Raw genomic sequence first — 18,682 nt, forward strand, 5'->3', positions numbered from 1 at the left:
GCCATGCCATATACGGCACCTTCTGTGACATCTTCTGTCAAGGTTTGTTTTGCACATGGCTTGCTGCGACTTTTGGGCCCATATCTCTCCTGCTTCACTCAATGTATTGACAAACTCACCCAACTAATTGACTCTCTTCCTCCCCATCATCACCTCATTGTCATTGCTGACTTTAACCTCCCCTTTCTTTCCACTCCTCTATCCACTGACTTTATCTCTTGTCTTCTTACCCACTGGCTCTCTTCTGTCCATTCTCTGCCCACCCATTTAAATAGGAACTACCTTGACCGTATTATCACCTCCTCTCAACTCTCCGCCTATAATAGCTCCACTGCTCTTTCTCCCTCTGATAATTCAATCATCTTTGCCTCAATCTCTACTCCTACTTCCAGCCCTCTCTCTCCCGATACCACTTCCATTACCAAGCGAAAGTTTCCCAACTCTGAATTCCCTATCTACCTGTCTGAGCTACATCACACCCTCTCCTCGAATGCAAAATGCTCTGTTCCATCCACAGATCAAGCCTTCACTAACTTTAATGCTGCTCTTAACACTCCTGTCTCCTCTTGCATCCCACTTACTACAGTCACTCCTAAACATTCCCCTCCATGGCCATGGTTTACACCTACCATCTGACCCTGAAACCAATCATGAGGAAAAACCTTTGCACTTGGAAAAGATCTAGACACTCCTCGGATCTCTAACTGACTGTTCTTCAAAATAACTCCTCGGATCCCGGCTCTGCCAAACGTGACTTCTATCTCTCATTTCGTCTCAAACCTCTCAACATAATGGCCTCCAAAAATCTCTCAACTCAATTCTTTCACCTCCTAAATCCTCCTCCATCTCGTCTACTCTTTCTGCTAACGATCTAGCTCTTTATTCTGCTTCGAACATTTATAACATTCAAAATACCCTCGCAAAGTAGCTTCTATCCCATCCACCTGCTCATGTTTCTCCACCACCTCTACCTTCTTTTCCTGTGACAATGTTTTCCTGTGTACCCACTAACCAAGATGAGATTCTCAACCTTCTCTTCAGGGCTAACACTTAATTTGCCCCAATTGACCCTTTATCCCCAAAGATAGTGAAACTCATGGCTCCCATTGTTGCTCCATATTTTACTTCCCTCTTCAACTCCTCTCTTGACAGTGCCACTTTTCCATCATCTTAGAAGTCAGCTAATGTCATCCCTATCCTTAAGAAACCTGGCCCATATCCTAGCTGTCCTGCCAACTTTCATCTTGTATCTCTTGTACCTCATTATTCCAAAATCCTAGAGCCGGCAGTTTTACTGAGTTTCTTGACACACACAACCTCCAGGAGCCACTTTAATCTGGCTTCTGACCTCTGCACTGAGTCAGCTCTCCTCAATGTGAGCAACTACATCGATTCCGCTCGTTATGCTAACTGTTCACCTATTCTTATTCTTCTCAACCTCTCTGCTGCCTTCGATACTGGCACCCGTTCTGACCATATCTCAACACTGTCTGTCCTAGGCATCAGAGACAATTCCCTCACTTGTTTTGATTCATATCTCACCCCCAGACACTTCCAGGTGTCCTGGAACAGCCTTACCTCCCCACTCACACCCCTTACTGTTGGTGTTACCCAAGGGTGAGTCCTAGGTCCACTTCTCTTCACTCTATATACCTCTGCTCTTGGAACCTTGATCTCCTCCTAGGACTTCTCTTATTCACTATTTGCTGATGACACTCAGATCTTCTTCTTCTTCCCTCCTTATCTGATGAGCTACTAAAAATGTCTAACTGTCTTTCTGTTATCAAATACTGGATGGCATCTCACTCGCTCATGCTCAACTCCACTCAGACTGAAGTTCTCTACTTCCCATCTAAACAGTCTATCTCTTCCCCTCTCCGATTCTTCTCTCCTGACTACCTTCCCTACTCTGCTTCTGTTCACAACCTTGGCATCGTCTTTGACCCATCTTACAACTTCACCCTTTCCAACTCCAAATCTGCCACTGCGGCCAGACTTAATCTCCTCAAAATCTGAAAAATTAGACATCTTCTTCCTATCAACACATCAACACTGCTAAGTGCCTAATCTCCACTTTAGTACTTTAGCCCATCATCAGTTAGGCTGGTTACCTATGAGACAAAGGGCAAAGAATAAACTCATCTCAAAAACTATATTCAGACTTGCCCCACCATACCTATCGACCCACCTCACTCCCTACTCTCCCCCTCGCTCCCTAAGATCATCCTTAGCTCACTTCCTTGCCACCTCTCATGTCCTCTGTGCTCCTTCTTGTTTCCCCTCTGCTCCTCTCCTCGCTCCCTTACTCTGGAATGCTCTTCCTCTCCCTCTCTGCACTACTCCCACTCTATCTGTATTTAAATGCAACCTCTTAGCTCTCCTCCTTTCCTTTGCATTCTACACCACCACATCTCCCTGTCATCCTTTCCCCCTACCTCTCGACTATGCCATGACATGTATCCCTCACCCCTTCATTCCAAAATGTAGCACTTCCTCTGCTATGCTGTTTCAATATCACACTCTGCTGTCCTTGTCTCTGATTCATGTTTCTACCTCAGCTGCATCATCTGGTCTTTTATCGACATCCTCTCACCCATTGTTAATGGCAATGATCCTCCACTCTGTAAATCAATGTTAAAAAGATTTGTAAGCACATTTGCCAAAAATGTTTTCCCCTGTAGTTTTCATCAAATAAATAAATACATAAATATTGTGGAAGGGCATATGTACAGTTCTCTGCTGCGTCCAAGCCTTTTTTTGCACTTTATAAATCCCATTGAAACACACATGAACAATAAAAGAAATGTGCTAAAGGTGTCATCCTTGACACGTAATTACTTGGCAGCTATGTGTGTTCCAAATACTGATAGGTTAAGATTGTATGGCAAGAGGTAGTCACCAATTTTGGCTGGGAAGATATGAACATAGCCAACTCATTCACATGGTGGGAAGAAAGGAAAGAATTAAGGGGGAGGAGTTTTCCGATCGTTGTAGAGTGCGTGATTTTGTGTTCAGTGGAACTTTGTATTTTGCCATATGCAGTTCGTTAACATGTTTCAGATGAAATAACAGTTTATGGAGAGGATGTTATTGAGAAAGCATTTCCTCTTGTAAAGAGGTAATTAGGGCGTTCCTCGGTGGCCAGTGCATGGGTGTATACAAGCCCGCTTAACACTTCTTATTAACTAGTCCTATCCCCTCTCTGACGCTTCAAATCAAGATGATGTACGGTTATATTGGCTGGAACCAATTGGCACACAGAGGAAGTACGCAACTGCATAATGCATATTGCTCCTTTCAATGCAAGAACATGGTTTATATAGCTTTGTTTTCCTCCCGGGCTCCTGCAGCTGTCAGCAACTGTCCAGAAGGCTCTTCGGCGTGACCTGTGTCAGTGGTGTGTGTGTTGCGTGTTAGACCTTTGAATATAAATGTGCAGATGGTTACTCTTCCTGGGTTTCAAAGAAGCTTGGCTTCCGTGTGGGCAGAACAGTCAAGCTGTGCCAGTCATTCCTTGAACGCCCCATTTTGGCTTACTGCACAAAAACCCAGACTCATTTAAAAGTGGAAAAGGTCGCTTTAATGTGACAGGCCAAAGCTTACAATCATAACGCATAACTGGCTCCATGGCCTAACAAACTAAATGGCTATTTAAACAGTCAATTAACATAACTTAAACATTTCCCATTTTCCCCCAACAATTAAATAATTAAATAACCCATTTCCTCCCTAATGATCCCTTGGATCCTACCGAATCCTTGCCCCTTTTCCAGGCGTCCCGCTTTTTCCCCAGGGGCCATGCCCCTCCAGGCTCAATACCTGATCCACCGGGGTGACCTGCTTGTGCAAGCAGCGCCACCCCCTCCTTTCCCGTGTCATTCCCCCATTGTGCTTCCCCCCCCCCACATCAAAAGGGGCCATGCCCCCGGCACCCCGTACACCTTTGACCCCTTTCAACTCCCCTCTACACCAAACTCCTCTCACCTGGGACCTGCAGCCAGCCTGACCTGCCACATCAGCAACAATATTACACATAACTTCCCCGATGCCCTGACCTGTCACTCCAAGCTACCAACCCCCCACTTAACCGACCCCAACCCTGAACCCCCTTCTTCCTCATCCTCCCCTGCTCAATGACCCCCCCTATACAAAAAATTTCGCTAAACAAATGAAGGGGTGGGAGGGAGGGACAATTGACAAGTCCTAACCGTCGCCTGCCTCCCGAACCTTCCCTGAGCCCTTAAATACCCCGGGACCAGGCGCTCTACCCCTAACGGCCACTCGCTGGCCGTGTGCAGCGCCAAAATATTCCCCGGGGGGAAACGCTTCGCGTTCCCCCCGGGGCCCCCCTTTTGGCTTACTGCACAAAAACCCAGACTCATTTAAAAGTGGAAAAGGTCGCTTTAATGTGACAGGCCAAAGCTTACAATCATAACGCATAACTGGCTCCATGGCCTAACAAACTAAATGGCTATTTAAACAGTCAATTAACATAACTTAAACATTTCCCATTTTCCCCCAACAATTAAATAATTAAATAACCCATTTCCTCCCTAATGATCCCTTGGATCCTACCGAATCCTTGCCCCTTTTCCAGGCGTCCCGCTTTTTCCCCAGGGGCCATGCCCCTCCAGGCTCAATACCTGATCCACCGGGGTGACCTGCTTGTGCAAGCAGCGCCACCCCCTCCTTTCCCGTGTCATTCCCCCATTGTGCTTCCCCCCCCCCACATCAAAAGGGGCCATGCCCCCGGCACCAGAAAAACCCTCCCCTGAGGAGTTCTTTCTGCCCCAAACCCCCCCCCCCTCTTTTTACCTCAAACTCTTTACCCAATCTCCCAGCCATGAACTCAAATCCGCCAGGTAGTAACTGTTCCCGTATATGGACAAATGTACCCCATCCCCTCTAAAAACCAGAAACCCCTCATATGTTATCTCCTTATGGTCCATGACCCTCACTTTCACTGACGCACAAAATTTCTCCATTTCTCTATTTATCCCCTTCCTAGCCCGCTCAATCGCTCCCTCATTCCTTGCCCCCCTCCAAACTCTTCTCGGCAACAACTTTGTCCATACTACCACCGCTTGAGGCCAGATATCCCTAACCCAACCTAAGTCCCTCTTCATCTTTCTCAGCAGAGCCACCCCCGTATCCCTAACCAGGTCATTTTCCCCAGCATGCAGCATCACCACCTGAGGAACCCCATATCGCTCTCTCATTCCTGCCAGTATGGGCAGCAGCTGATCCCATCTCAGGCCACCCACACCATGCCACCTCACCACCACTTCTTTATAACTGCACCCCAGTTGTCTGCCAAACACCCTTTTCTCCGCCTCTTTGCCAGCCCATTTCACAATTGAATGTCCCACAATCCAAACTTGCGCCAACTCCCCCTTTCCTTGCACAGCATCTGAAACAAAAATTACACAAATTACTGACAAGTCATCTTTTTATACAAAACAAAACAACTCGCCCCTCCAACTCCTCCACCAACTGTCTTCATTAATCCCTCTTCCCAAAATCCCTAACGTAACCCTTGTATTTTCCCGATCTCCAACGCCCCAAGCTTTTCAAACGTTCTTCAGAAAAACCCAACCTGCTGCCCTCAGATGCTGCGCCCATCCTAAAAGAATGAGTCCCAAACTCCTCCCCCTGTTCTCCTACCCTGCCCAGCGCCTTACGCAATACTCCCAAAACCTGCGCTGCTGAAACCGGGGATCCATCCGCATGCTGGAAAACCAGACCAGAGTTAAACCCGCAGCGCTCCTTCCATACTTTGCCCACCTTAATTGGACATAGACCTTCGCTCCCTCGACCCAGCCGGACCCAAGAGCCCTTTCCCTTCTGATCCGTCTTTGACTTTTTAATCTTGATGTCTAGCCCTTCTTCTGTGATCTGCACATCATCCCACTGCAGCCCCCCTAGCCCCCCTTTTCCCCCTACCAACTCAGAAACCCTAAATGCCCCAAAGAATAACCATGTAAAGCAAGCTGCAAACAATTCCACTTCCCATACCGACCAGCAAACTCCCCCCAAAACCTCAATCAAACTCTGCAGTAATGCAGCCGATATCGGCCTCCTCCTATCTTTGTCCCTCTTACTCTCCCTTGCCCATCCTTCCAACATCCTACATGCCATCTCCCCCCCACTTGGTTGAAAACCCCAAAACCATTTTCCGTAAAAGGAGATCCCTGCTAGTTTTCCTGTTATCGTTGCCCTTGACCAGCCCCTGTCAATGCACCTCAGTATGAAGTTAGTCACATCATCCCTCCTCCGCTCTTCCGCATCCCATCTGCCCCTCCAACTCCTAGCACCTCCTCTAATAAACTCCTCCCAGGCCCTCCTGTATGACTTCCTGGATGCCGCGGCCAATGAACCCTCCACCAGTGCCAGCGCTCTCATCCTCCTATCTTCCACAGCTCCTTCGGAATCTGCCGCCCCTCCCGATCTGCCTCTGGAGCCAATCCACGGAATCTCTGCCATTGAAAACGAGATAATGCATCAGCGATGCCATTATCCTTCCCTGGCACATGTGTTGCTTTAAACACCACATTCCATTCCATGCAACGCAAGACAAATTCTCTCATCAATCTTGCCACCCTCTGATCCCTCGCTGACTGCCTGTTCACCACATGGACCACGCACTCATAGTCTACATTGAAATTCACCTTCTTATTTCGCAGCTCCTTCCCCCACAACTCCAATGCAACCAGCAATGGAAAAAACTCCAGGAACGCTATGCTCCTCCCTTCCTTCAACCACCTCTCCGGCCATTTTTCGGCACACCATTTTCCTCCCCAAAACACTCCAAAACCACCAGCCCCCGCTGCATCCGAGAGAATCTGAACTTCCCAAGTCACTGGATCTCCCTGCAACCACATAGACGTTCCATTGAAACTCTCCAAAAAACGCAACCAAATCCTGCAGTCCTCCCGCACTGCCCCCGATATTCTTATCCTATGATGTGGGCACTTCGCCCCCGCCATGGACCTTGCCATATTTCTGCAAAACGTCCTCCCCGGGGCCACCACCTTACATGCAAAGTTCAGATGCCCCACCAGCCTCTGCATCTCTACCAGCATCATTTTCTTGGCCCCTACTGTTTTCTCCAACAGCGCCACCAATTTGCTCACCTTGTCGTGCGGCAAGCGTGAGGTCATGGCCACTGAATCCAACTCAATTCCCAGAAATGTTAACACCACTGCCGGCCCTTCCGTCTTGTCTTCGGCTAATGGTACCCCCAACTCCTCCATCAAGTCTTGAAACCATTTTAGCATTCTTCTGCAATCCTCCTCCCTCTCTGCCCCGCTAATAAACAGAAAATCATCCAGATAGTGCAACACACTTTCCCACCCCGAGCTGAATGAGAAAACCCACTGTAAAAAAGAGCTAAATCTTTCAAACAGCGCACAGGATATTGCACACCCCATAGGCAATGCTTTGTCTATGTAAATATGGTTCTCAAACTGCAACCCCAACAACCAAAAATCCTCTGGGTGCACTGGCAATAATCTAAATGCCGCTTTTATGTCACACTTAGCCATGAAGGCCCCTCGCCCTTCTTTCCTTATTAACTCCACCGCCTGGTCTACACTCGCGTACACTACCCCACACTCTTCCGGGGCAATGAAGTCATTAACTGACATACCCTCCGGCCAAGACAAGTGATGAATCAGTCTGAACTCCCCCGGGGCTTTCTTGGGTACCACCCCCAGTGGAGATATTACTAGGTCACCCGGTACTTCATCAAACGGACCCACCATCCTGCCCGCTTCCAATTCCTTGCTCAATTTTTTCCTTACCACTTCCATATTCTCTCTTGCTGACTTCAGATTTTCCGCCCATCTCCGCACCCTTGGACCCTGGTAACCTAATCTAAACCCCTGCCCAAAACCCTCACTCAAAATCTTAGCCCCTTCCCTATCCGGGTAAAATTGCAACCACTCCTCCAGCGACTCCAATTTAATTGGAGTAAAAGCTTTTCCCCCCAACCCCTCTACCTGTCCCTCTCCCCCTTCCCCTGTCTCCTTGTTGGAAACACTGCGTGAGCGGGTGTTTCCCCCCGCACTTGCTGCACTCATGCTTATACCTACACATTGTTCTTGCACAGTTCTCCTTATTGTACCCCCAGCATGCTGCTGTGGATTGGCCCCTGCCTCCTCCCCCCGCCCCTTCATGGGCGGGGCGACCAAGAAAGGGCCGGAAAGGCACTGGCAGCCCGCTCGCCGTGTGTAATGTCGGGGCAGGCCTCGTTGGGGCCATCCATTGCAGCCACAAATCCATATCTATCTCCCCCCAGACCGCCTGACTGTCCTCCGCCATTCTTGCTCTAAATTCTTCGTCATATCTTACCCAAGCAAAGCCCCCAAAGCTCGTGAAGGCCTTCCTTATTACATCCATGTATTTCAGTAAAGCCACGCAATGCTCCGGGAATTTTTCGCAATACACGCTGGCATAAATAATAAACGCCGACGTCCAATTTTCAATGGTCACCGGGACCCTCGGGCGTGAAGCCAACTCTCTCTCTTCCTCCTTGGACCCCTCTTTCGCTCTCACCTCCCTATGCAACAACTTGAAGACATCCACAAATTCACCTCCTTGTATCTTCTCCCTGGTTGCTGCCATCAAATGTGCCCCCAATGGCTTTGTTATCCCCATGTATGGCAATTTCTTCTCCTTCCCCTTTATCTCCCCCTCTTTATCTTTTCCCGCTTGCATCTCGAGCCCCACTGGCTCCACCACCTTGTCCGTTTGGACCTCCACCGAGCAACTGTTCTTTCCAACCCCTTCAGCACCCACAGCCTGCACCCCTACTTCCTTCATCCCACCTTGTAGAACCCCCAGCTCATCCTCCAACCTTCTATTTGTGACCCCTCTCTGCCATGCAGCTGACCATACCCTTTCCCTCTCACCTCTTTCCACGCCCGCCATCTGCGGCCTGGTCTCCACACCGCTGCTCCTCCTCTCCCTTCTCAGAGGGCTCCTGCTGCGGGGACAAAACATGTCAGCACAATCGCCCAGCCAATAATTTCCTTGACCCGCTACGCCCCGACCCCCCTGTACTTCCCTTTCCCCGCCCCACCTTGAACTTCTTCTCTCCTCCGCCCTTCCCCTTTCCGCCCCGCAATCCTCAAAATCCCATTGCCCCCCGTATTCATCCCAACCAACTTCATCGCCCCTTAAATACCATTGGGGATGCGGGCTCCTGCCCGAGGTTAAATGCAGATCTTCCTCCGAGCCCGGGGCGTCCGCCCCGCCACTCATCTGACGTCTTCCCGGCGAGGCTGTGGCAACCTCTGCCTGGTCCTCTTCTCTTGGGTGAGGCGTTCCGACCTCCACCCTGACATCCTCGTTGCTAGGGGCCGTGCTGTGCCCTCTAGGCTCTCCTTGCTTTGACTGAGGAGGGGCCGTACCAAAACCCTCAACCTCCATCTGCACAGCGGGGGCTGCGCAGCGCCCTCCGCCCCCACTCCTCCTATCCGGGGGGGCCGTTCCGCGCCCCACCCTACCCTCAAATGACGGGGACCTCTCCCTCCTTCTCCCACCCGCACTCTTCTGTAGGTATTTACCCCCTTTTCCTCTCTGCCCCGCCACACCCACCTGTCCTCCACCCCTGCCCCCACTATTGCTCCTTCGGGCTCTACCTTCCTTAGCACTCCCTTCTACCCTGGGGCTATCATACCCTTCTCCCCTTTCTGGCTGAACCCCTGAACTCATTACACCCCCTTCTGCCCTCCTGTCTATCTCCCTCCTCATCTTCCTACCTCTAGATTCCCAAATCTCCCCTTTTCCTGCCGCAGGGGTGCAGGCTACCACCGCTGCCAATGCACCGTCTGCCGCCGCTCTGCGCTGCGGCCGGCCCCCACCGCTCCCTTCTTCTCCCGTAACTTCCCCTACCGCACTTTCCAATTGGGCTGTGGTTGCCCTGCTAATGATTTCCAGAGCCTTCCTCAAAGCCCCCGCATCCACCAGCCCCTTCTTGCTCGCTCCCCGGCCTGTCATTGTGCACACTAAAATGTGTGTGCCCCGCCAATACAACCCTCAAAAAACTTGCCCTAAATAATCTATGCCCCCGAGCCGGGACCTACCCTTGGAATAGCCCTTACCCCCTTTGTAACCTCCTGTGCTAAAAAAGGGGAGCAAAAGCGCCCCAAAGGCGAAACCCACAAAAAAAAAAAAAAAAAAAACCCCACCCAAACCTAATATGCAACCTGAGAATAGCCTACTAATATAGTCAATCACTAATGTGCCCCACTTTAGAAAAACCTTCCTTAACTGAATGTATATATATATATATATATATTTTTTTTTTTTTTTTTTTTTTTATACTGCTTCCCTACCGAAAAATGGAAATTAATAAATCAGCAAAAATTTTCTTTTTTTTTTTTTTTTTTTTTTTAATATTTTTCCCCTTGCCCCCCTAACCCTTAACACCCTGCCCTCCCTTTCCCCAACCCTATTCCCCAAAGCAGAAGCCCTAACACTCACTAAAGCAACCCAAGTTAGCACTTGCTAACAGGCAGAGCACTGCCACCTATCTGCGTCAGGCCCACACCGCACTCTCAGTTAACTGGACGCGGCTCCTTTAACACCGCCGCCCAGCCCCTTATCTGCGCGAGCGTTGTTGACAAACGCCCACGCACGCGGAGCTAAACTCTCGGAGCGAAGCGGGCGGAGAAAAGGAAATTCCCCGCTTACCCGCTCCCGCGGATCAGCTGTGGCTCCGCTCCCACTTCGGCCCAACCGTCGACCCAAAATGAGAGGCGGCCGGCGCGGAGCCTCACCAGCCTTTCCCTCGCTCGCGTACCGCCCACCTAAGGACCCCAGCAACTAACTACACCGGTAAGTCGAGAGGGGTGTCTTATCTACGGCACCCCTCCTACCCTGCTACCCAAAACTATAATTCCCTTTTTTTTTTTTTTTTTTTTTTTTTAAAATTACCCACCCTCCTTAACACTTCCTCAATCCCCCACCTCACCTGCACTAACCAAACAGCTAGGCCCAAAGACACGGGGAAGGCTCGGGAGCAGGCAACGGGACCTGTGCAATTGACAAGTCCTAACCGTCGCCTGCCTCCCGAACCTTCCCTGAGCCCTTAAATACCCCGGGACCAGGCGCTCTACCCCTAACGGCCACTCGCTGGCCGTGTGCAGCGCCAAAATATTCCCCGGGGGGAAACGCTTCGCGTTCCCCCCGGGGCCCCCCTTTGCATGTGGTAGTTTACAGACTCGTGCATTGCAGAGCGAAATGAAATACACTCGGAGATGTTGATTTGACATTTGGAGGTGTTAATTAGAATTTATTTCCTAACAGACTCCGAGGAACGATTTTTTTGCAGCACCTGAAGCACAGATCATCTTCGCAAATAAAATCATGAAACCACAGGTACATTTATCTCTATGAGTAATGGCTTAATTGGGATTAGTGCTGTAAGGAAGCCATGGTATCAAGAATAGACAGACACAAGTGATCCCAGTTCCAGGGTGTTTATTAAATTGTTTATGCAGGTTGGAAAAACACCTAATCTAAATCTAAATCTAAAATGGGAGCAAGCTACGACCGTCAAATCAAAATAAGGCAATCCTAATGGCGTCTTGTCAAAATAAAAGGGCCTATGCTAAAAATAAAAACTATTGCCAAACCTTACAACTAAATACCAAAAAGAGGGTGGGATAGGATTCACAAGAAAGAAAGAAGTGTTCACAAATTATGTCAGGATGGGGTAGCCGGGACCTTCCTTCGCCACGTTTTGAGCACCGGACAAGGTGTAACTCCTGAGCACAGCACAAGCTCGAGCTTTCCCCAGCACGAGACAACAGTTCAGCTCTCAAATATCAGGATGGTTGGTGGTTACATTTCTTTTCTAAAAGAAGTCTCTTGCCACAGAGAAACAGATGTGTTCGAAACAATAAACAAAAGTTCCTTTCCACATGTACGTTGGGTGATGGGTTTTCACCCCTGGGCCACCCACTTCCGGGACCAGACCCCTCTCAAATCTCAGCCTCCCTCCGTCGGGTTCACTACGGCTTTTCACTAATCAATGTTTCCAGTTACATTCAGAATTCTTAATGTCTTTTTAAACAGTTCACTGTGGACTTCCCTCGGTCGCGTTCACCTTTGTCAACACACTGTTCATCGGGACTTTAGACTTCACCCCTTTTCGTTGGCATCCCTCCCTCGGGTTTCCCCTTGCCAACTTTTGCTAATCACACATTTTCTTCTACTTTCTTACGATGAAGGATTCACTTCCTTCAATGTTACAGCCTTCTGCTGGTCAAAGACGTTAGACTGTACAGATTTTACTAGACCTCTGTTGAACCACTTTGAGCCCTTTCTCACCCTGTTCCCAAGGTCTTCTGGTAATGGTAGTTTAAACCCTAGGGTGTTCGCCCAGAGTTTCTCGAGTGAGCACCCACATGGTGCCAGACTCCTCTGCAGCGCAGCTGGTTTTCCTCTCTTGTTTTGACAGTTCTTTGTACTTTTCTTAATTTGCCACTGTGTGACTTCCATTCAACATGGTTCAGTTTCTTATTGGTTCTCCCCTCGACTCACTGGCTCTGATGAACCGCTCGACTTTACTTGTATCGGGAGTCAAGATCAGTACCATGGTAGCGGTAGCAGTCGTCTCACTCTGTCCTGCTTATCAGCGGAGGCATGCTTTGTGTACCATTGACATCTGCTGCAACACACTTGGCCTATTGTTCTCGGTCTTACAATTCCTTCTGTGGAGGTTTCACAGACATGGCTTGGAAAGGGCAAAGTCACTTCTCTCCTTGTCACTCTCTCGGTTTGCGCCGTCTTTCTCCTGCTCTGTAACTACCGTGCTGAGTTAGCTCTATCGTCATGCGGTCTGCCTGCTCATATTGTGCTTATGTGCTCCACCTTTTATCCATGTGGGGAAGGCAGAGGGCCCGTCAGGTGTGTGTGATTCAGGTCAAGCCTGACTCAGCCTGATCCTTGTGTTGGGACATGTCAGGTAAACGGCTCTGGTGTTAGTCCGTTGTCTTTGTTTATTATTTTTGTTTATTATTTCATACTGTGTGAATGTATTCATGTCGAAAAGGGGGGCAGTAGAGTTTCTGAGTATCCTAATTAGCAGGATGGGGAACAGGTGTTAAAAGAAGAGGGATACCTCGTCTCACCCATCAGTGTCCCACTTCCACTCCCTGAGGACCCCCCATCCACGTGATCCTCCCTTAGTGGTCTACCCCCAGGAACGAGATCCAATAGTGATGGCTGTGTCCTAGCCACCAGGATGACAGATCCCCGGGGACTAGTCAGGGAGACACCTCCAGGTTTCTCGCAGTGCCCATCCTTACAGGGTTGGTGTTAAGAAATATTATGCAGCTCCTTTCAAACTCAATCATCTTCTCTATACAGAATTGAAAGGGTTACAAAATATTTAATAACACCTGCTCTAGTACAATGCAAGACAGCACAGTAATCTATGATACTGTAAGCAGAGGGTTGGGGCGTGGCTACGTAGCCATGAAGTGAGGACGTTGTCCCTGGAGCTTGTGTTGATCCGAAATGATTTGCGCCTCAGCCGGGTACCACAGTAAGCTGCTTTCGACTGACAATTGCTTCGGGTGGGCCGCCTGGTCAGTATACGAGGTAGTACCATCAGATAACAACAAGATCCCAAGAGCACAAATGTGGGACAAGAGTGGGCCTTGAAAGCAATAGAAACAGCAGGGACTCCTCCAATTATGGCATCCAAGCCCCACAAGAACAAGGCAAAGCAGCCCACGATAGACATGTTTGCTAAGCCCACAAATGCACCTAAGGGCACTGTGTCAGCGACTCAAACAACACGTGAGGAACAAGCCCCGGTGGAAGGGGACCAGCAGGTTCTCGATGCTATAGCAGCTTTGAAGATCGCATTGGAAATGAAGATGGATGCTATCAGTTTAGACGTAAACCTCCTAAAACAGGATGTGAGGTCACTGGCAGAGCACACAGGAGCTTTGGAAAAAGAGATGGCTGACAACACAAGCAACCTTAAAGATACTTCAAGAGAAGTTGAGTACTGCAGCAACAAGTGCAGAATCTCAAAGACAGAGTGTAAAATGCGGAAGGACGGGCTAGCACAATAACATACAAATCATCAGGTTACCAGGAGGAGAGGAAGGCACAAATCCTACCAACTATATAGAAAACATGCTGTAACAGGAAGTTGGACCTGACACCCTCACTCAAGGTTTCACTGTCGAGAAGGCGAATCGATCCATGTTGAGGAAACCACCGCCAGGGCCTCACCTCGTCCCATAATAGCCCAGATATTAAATTACAAAGATAGAGAAAAGATACTCGAACACTTCCGCAGCGGAGGAATGTTTCAGCGTGCATCAGCTAGCATGACTGCATACCCGTACTAACCTTGCAGGTGCAAAAACAGAGTATGCACTTCACATCCGTGCTAGAGGTGAATCTTAAATACATGCTGCTATATCCGGCCAGACTGAAAATCATACACGAAGGCCGAGCCATCTTTTTTGACACACATGAGGAAGTGCATAAGTGGGTGGACACCGAAAACTTGCCAACCGGAGTGGACAACCAGACGAGGCAACACTGTAAGAAACAGACGAGCACAGCCTGCAGACTATATGTGAACAAGTCTATGGAACATATGTGATACAGGCACTGAAACTTTTCAGCATGCCGGAGGTGGCGAGCAGTGGCCACGCAGGTATACACTGCGAGGGAGCATCCTCCACCTAAAATTGGATTTATTTCTCGTATACTAGCGGTTACGTATCCGCCTGCTGCACTCCAAGCGCCAGAGCAAGCAACTGGGGTGGAAGTGAGAAGTGGCAATGCCTGAGCACAAGGTATTGAGCTAATCAATTGTTAGGGGGGGTGTGGGTGTAGTTAGTTGGGAGTTAGCCAATGGATCCACAAAGGACATATATAATATGGACAACAGACTGTTGAAGCATGTCGGAATCTTTATGAGCGATGGGGGAACTTAAAATAATGTCCTGGAATGTCAGGGCCCTGAACAGTTATATCAAGCGTAATAGAATTATGTTCTATCTTGGACGCCAAGAAGTTGACATAGCACTCCTCCAGGAAACACATCTCATAAGAGAGAAACAAACTGCACGGGAAAAAAAATGGTATGGCACAACGCTAAGCTCGTCATACTCAGCATATGCTAGAGGCGTATTAATATGGTTTGCACCATCTGTCCCTTTCAGAGCCCTCAAGACCTTCAAAGATAAAGACGGCAGAATGATCGTAGTACAGGGGCAGGTGTAGGGTCGAGATATTTGTATCATAAACACTTACGCACCAAATCAAGATACAGCAGCCTATTTCCGTTCTGTATACCCCAGAATCAGCCCATACAGAGACGGCACTTTAATATGAGAGGGGATTCTAACTGTACGCTTGACCTGGCTATGGACAGATCTGACAACAAGTATGTGCACCCAGTCCCCCCAGCTAAGGCTCTGAATACATTTTTATGGGCATTCAAACTAGCAGATATATGGCAGACACTACACCGCCAGTACCGGGGATATTCACATTACACTGCCCCACAAGACCTATACACTAGACTGGATTATGTTTTTACAGGGGAAGAGACCCCTGGCGAATTTAGTGGTGCAGACTATTAAGCATGTATATTACAGACCATGCCCCCTTGGCAGTCATATGGCAGAACTTCCCCCCTAGGGCACGCATCCTGACATGGAAGCTACGGGGCGAATCCCTGAAAGACACAGTGTTCCGAGAACACCTCAGAGAAGGAGTGAAAGAATACTTCGAACATAGTACAGGAAGTGTAAGATCAGCGGGTACACTATGGAAAGCCTTTAAAGTAGTAATCAGAGGGACAGCGATAGCTAAACTAAAGGGCTACAAGTCACGATAGGAAGGGACCTACATAAGGCAGAAGCTAGTTTGGAAGCCATGGAATGGTCAGGGAACATGTCTGGGGATCGAGCCCAGGAAATCGCTGTCTGCAACAGGAATGTATAGAACACTAGAGATGATTAGGCATGCTCAGTTACAAGAAATATGTAAAAAGACAACATGCCAAAGGAGACAAGCCAGGACGCTTGCTAGCCTGGCTCTTTAAGAGTGAATCCAAGCGGGATATGATACGATCGATGGTACGGCGTGAAGGGAGAGGAGTGTGTGACACAGGAAGGCATAAATAAACGTTTTCATGATTACTACAGGGAGCTGTATGCAGACATCGATAACTCAGTTATCCGAGATAGAGGAGGTGCTTTCACAGATAGAACTCCCGACATTAGACGCTGAAGCTGCAGACAGGTTGGAAGCCCCCCTAACCATAGAGGAATAAGAACACACCATAGTAGGGTTACCGACTAGTAAAGCCCCCGGGACAGACAGATTGCCGGTGAATTATATAAAGAATTTATGGCAGATGTCTTCCCCCACTGCTAGCTATGATGAATGAAGCGTTAGACACAGGCACTCTGCCATTGTCACTGAGAGAGTCCATTATTATTACACTACTAAAGCCTAATAAGCCAGACACTGATTGTAGGTCGTACAGACCCCTTTCACTGCTCAACCAAGATGGGAAGATTCTCACAGCGTTATTCTCAGGATCTATGGGTGAACCCTTTGTGGCAATGCAGGCCCCGCCCTCTGACTCCTCACCTGATTCTTCTGAGGATTCACCTGAAGACACATTCTTCTTCTTTCTTTGACTTGGTGCTGACTTCTTCTTTCCCTTCTTCTTGAAGAGATAAGGGCGAGCTCCACCGTAGGTCACTTTGCCTTATAAGCAATATTCCAGGCAGTGGGGACTCCGGGAGCTTACCCCAATCCAGGGAATAGCCATTGGACTGAAAAACCCTGGGGTCCTTGTAAGGGGTAGGCAGGATCGGATTGGAGGTTTGTAGGATGAGATGAGGCACCAAAATTCAACAAAGGCCTGGCTAGAATTCACAAGGCAAGTTCTCTGGGTGTGATAGAGACCCAGTTCTTTCCAAAGGAAAAGGAGTAAGGAACTCTTGGTACAAGAAGGCACCTTGCTGGGAGTCTGAGGCAATAAGAAAGTACTGTAGGCACTGTAAAGGACAGAGGAGTGGTCGGCGACCGTAATACGGCTCAGGGTGAATGTTGGAGACAATGCAGTCGATGGAAAAGGCAGTGGGCGTGAACAAGAACTGTCAGTAATAGCGGTAACAGTGATGAGATGCTGTCAGAAGGAGGCAGCAACAGAAGCGCGAAGCTGCACGGGGTGAAAGGAAGGTAGAAGAGGGTTCCATAAAGGAACAGAAAGAAAGCAAAAAGCAAGCAAAAGCATGCAGAGAGGATCGATACTTCGAGTGTCTCACCTAGCTGGATAGCAAGGGTTGCAATGCCCTGAGGCGATGCACTGACGCCGGTATATGCACTGCAGTGGCCATGTTGGAGGAGCACTAGACCGCTGGACATGTTCCGATCGAAACGTGTCAGGACTTCAATGGAGTCTCCAATGATTCCATACTTTCCACTGCCATAGCGTGACAGTATGACCCCTTCTCAACAGGGTTCCCACAGGCTTTCCCAGATGGAATCTGTGGAATTTACGTATCAGCCGGGGAGCTTGAATGTTACGTACAGGTTCCCATGATGTTTCTGATTCTGGATAGCCTCTCCAATGGACCAATTACTGCAATCATCCCCTTCTGTACTGGGAATCAATCAGTCAGGATACCTCGTACTCATTGGACGCCTTGTCTGGTGTGTTTCTGGGTCTTCTTATCTTCCATGAATAAGGATCTGGCAAATATGCCTTGAGGAGAGATGTATGGATGAACCTTTTGCAGACGATGTGGGCATTTCAAATGGAACACCACAGGATTGATCTTTGCTTCGATGAGATAGGGCCTGATGAAATGAGGGGAGAATTTCCCTGGCTGAACCCACCTAGGGAGGAATTTCGTAGACAGCCAAACTCTAGAACCCACGTCCCACTGGGGATTCTGTCTTCTTCCCTTATCAGTCCACCTCTTGTAGGTTTGTCTGCTTGTCTGAAGATTAAGCTCAGCTTCCTTGTGTGTGTTTTTGATGTTTTCCAAAAGCTGATCCACTGTTGGCACTCTTGAGGAGGACAGACCTGCAGTTGGGATATGCCGCAGATGAAATCCATATGTGCAAAAGAACAGACTCATGCCTATGGCAGGGTGTTTGCTGTTGTTGTACCCAAACTCGGCCAGAGGAAGGAGACCTGATCAGTCACTTTGTTCTCGATTGCAAAAGCACCTTAAATATTGCTCCAAGGTGGCGTTGAGTCTCTCGGTTTGTCCGTTACTCTCAGGGTAATATCCTGATGAGAGAGCCGGATGGATGTTCAACTGTTTGCAAAGGGTTGCCCAGAATGTTGAGGTGAATTGTGTTCCTCTGTCTGAAACAATGGTAAGAGGGAGTCTATGGAATCTGGCTGCGTCTCTCATGAACACGTTGGTTGTAACCGAAGCCGAGGGCAGAGCTTGGAGGGGGGAAAAATAGGCTAGTGTGCTGAATGAGTCTACTGTTACCATGATGGCCGAGAACCCCTGTGAAGGAGGAAGGTCGACTATGAAGTCCGTCGAAACGTGTTGCCATCGTCCAGATGGGGGTAGCTCCTGCTGTAAGAGTCCCAGCAGTTGTAGCGACATAATTTCTTGTATCCTTGTTCATAGTTGGCCACCAAAAATGATGAGACGTC

The 18,682-nt window shown here is 48.8% G+C and overlaps 1 protein-coding gene and 1 long non-coding RNA gene across 2 annotated transcripts in view; both read right to left on the reverse strand.

Moving 5' to 3' along the window:
- Positions 1-9,500, reverse strand: part of LOC138511093 (uncharacterized) — a 31,211-nt gene extending 21,711 nt beyond the window's left edge. The window contains exons 1-3 of the mRNA XM_069626584.1: positions 9,188-9,500; positions 8,069-8,986; positions 7,134-7,308 (exon numbers count right to left, since the gene is read on the reverse strand). Coding sequence (XP_069482685.1) covers positions 7,134-7,308; positions 8,069-8,986; positions 9,188-9,432 — 1,338 coding nt within the window. The 5' untranslated portion in view covers positions 9,433-9,500. The remainder of the gene's footprint in view (positions 1-7,133; positions 7,309-8,068; positions 8,987-9,187) is intronic.
- Positions 1-18,682, reverse strand: part of LOC138510139 (uncharacterized) — a 570,058-nt gene that overhangs the window by 426,636 nt on the left and 124,740 nt on the right. The gene's annotated exons all lie outside the window — the stretch shown is intronic.

Source organism: Ambystoma mexicanum, chromosome 6p (assembly GCF_040938575.1).
Source record: "Ambystoma mexicanum isolate Mex_15411 chromosome 6p, UKY_AmexF1_1, whole genome shotgun sequence".
NCBI classification, from domain to species: Eukaryota; Metazoa; Chordata; class Amphibia; order Caudata; family Ambystomatidae; genus Ambystoma; species Ambystoma mexicanum.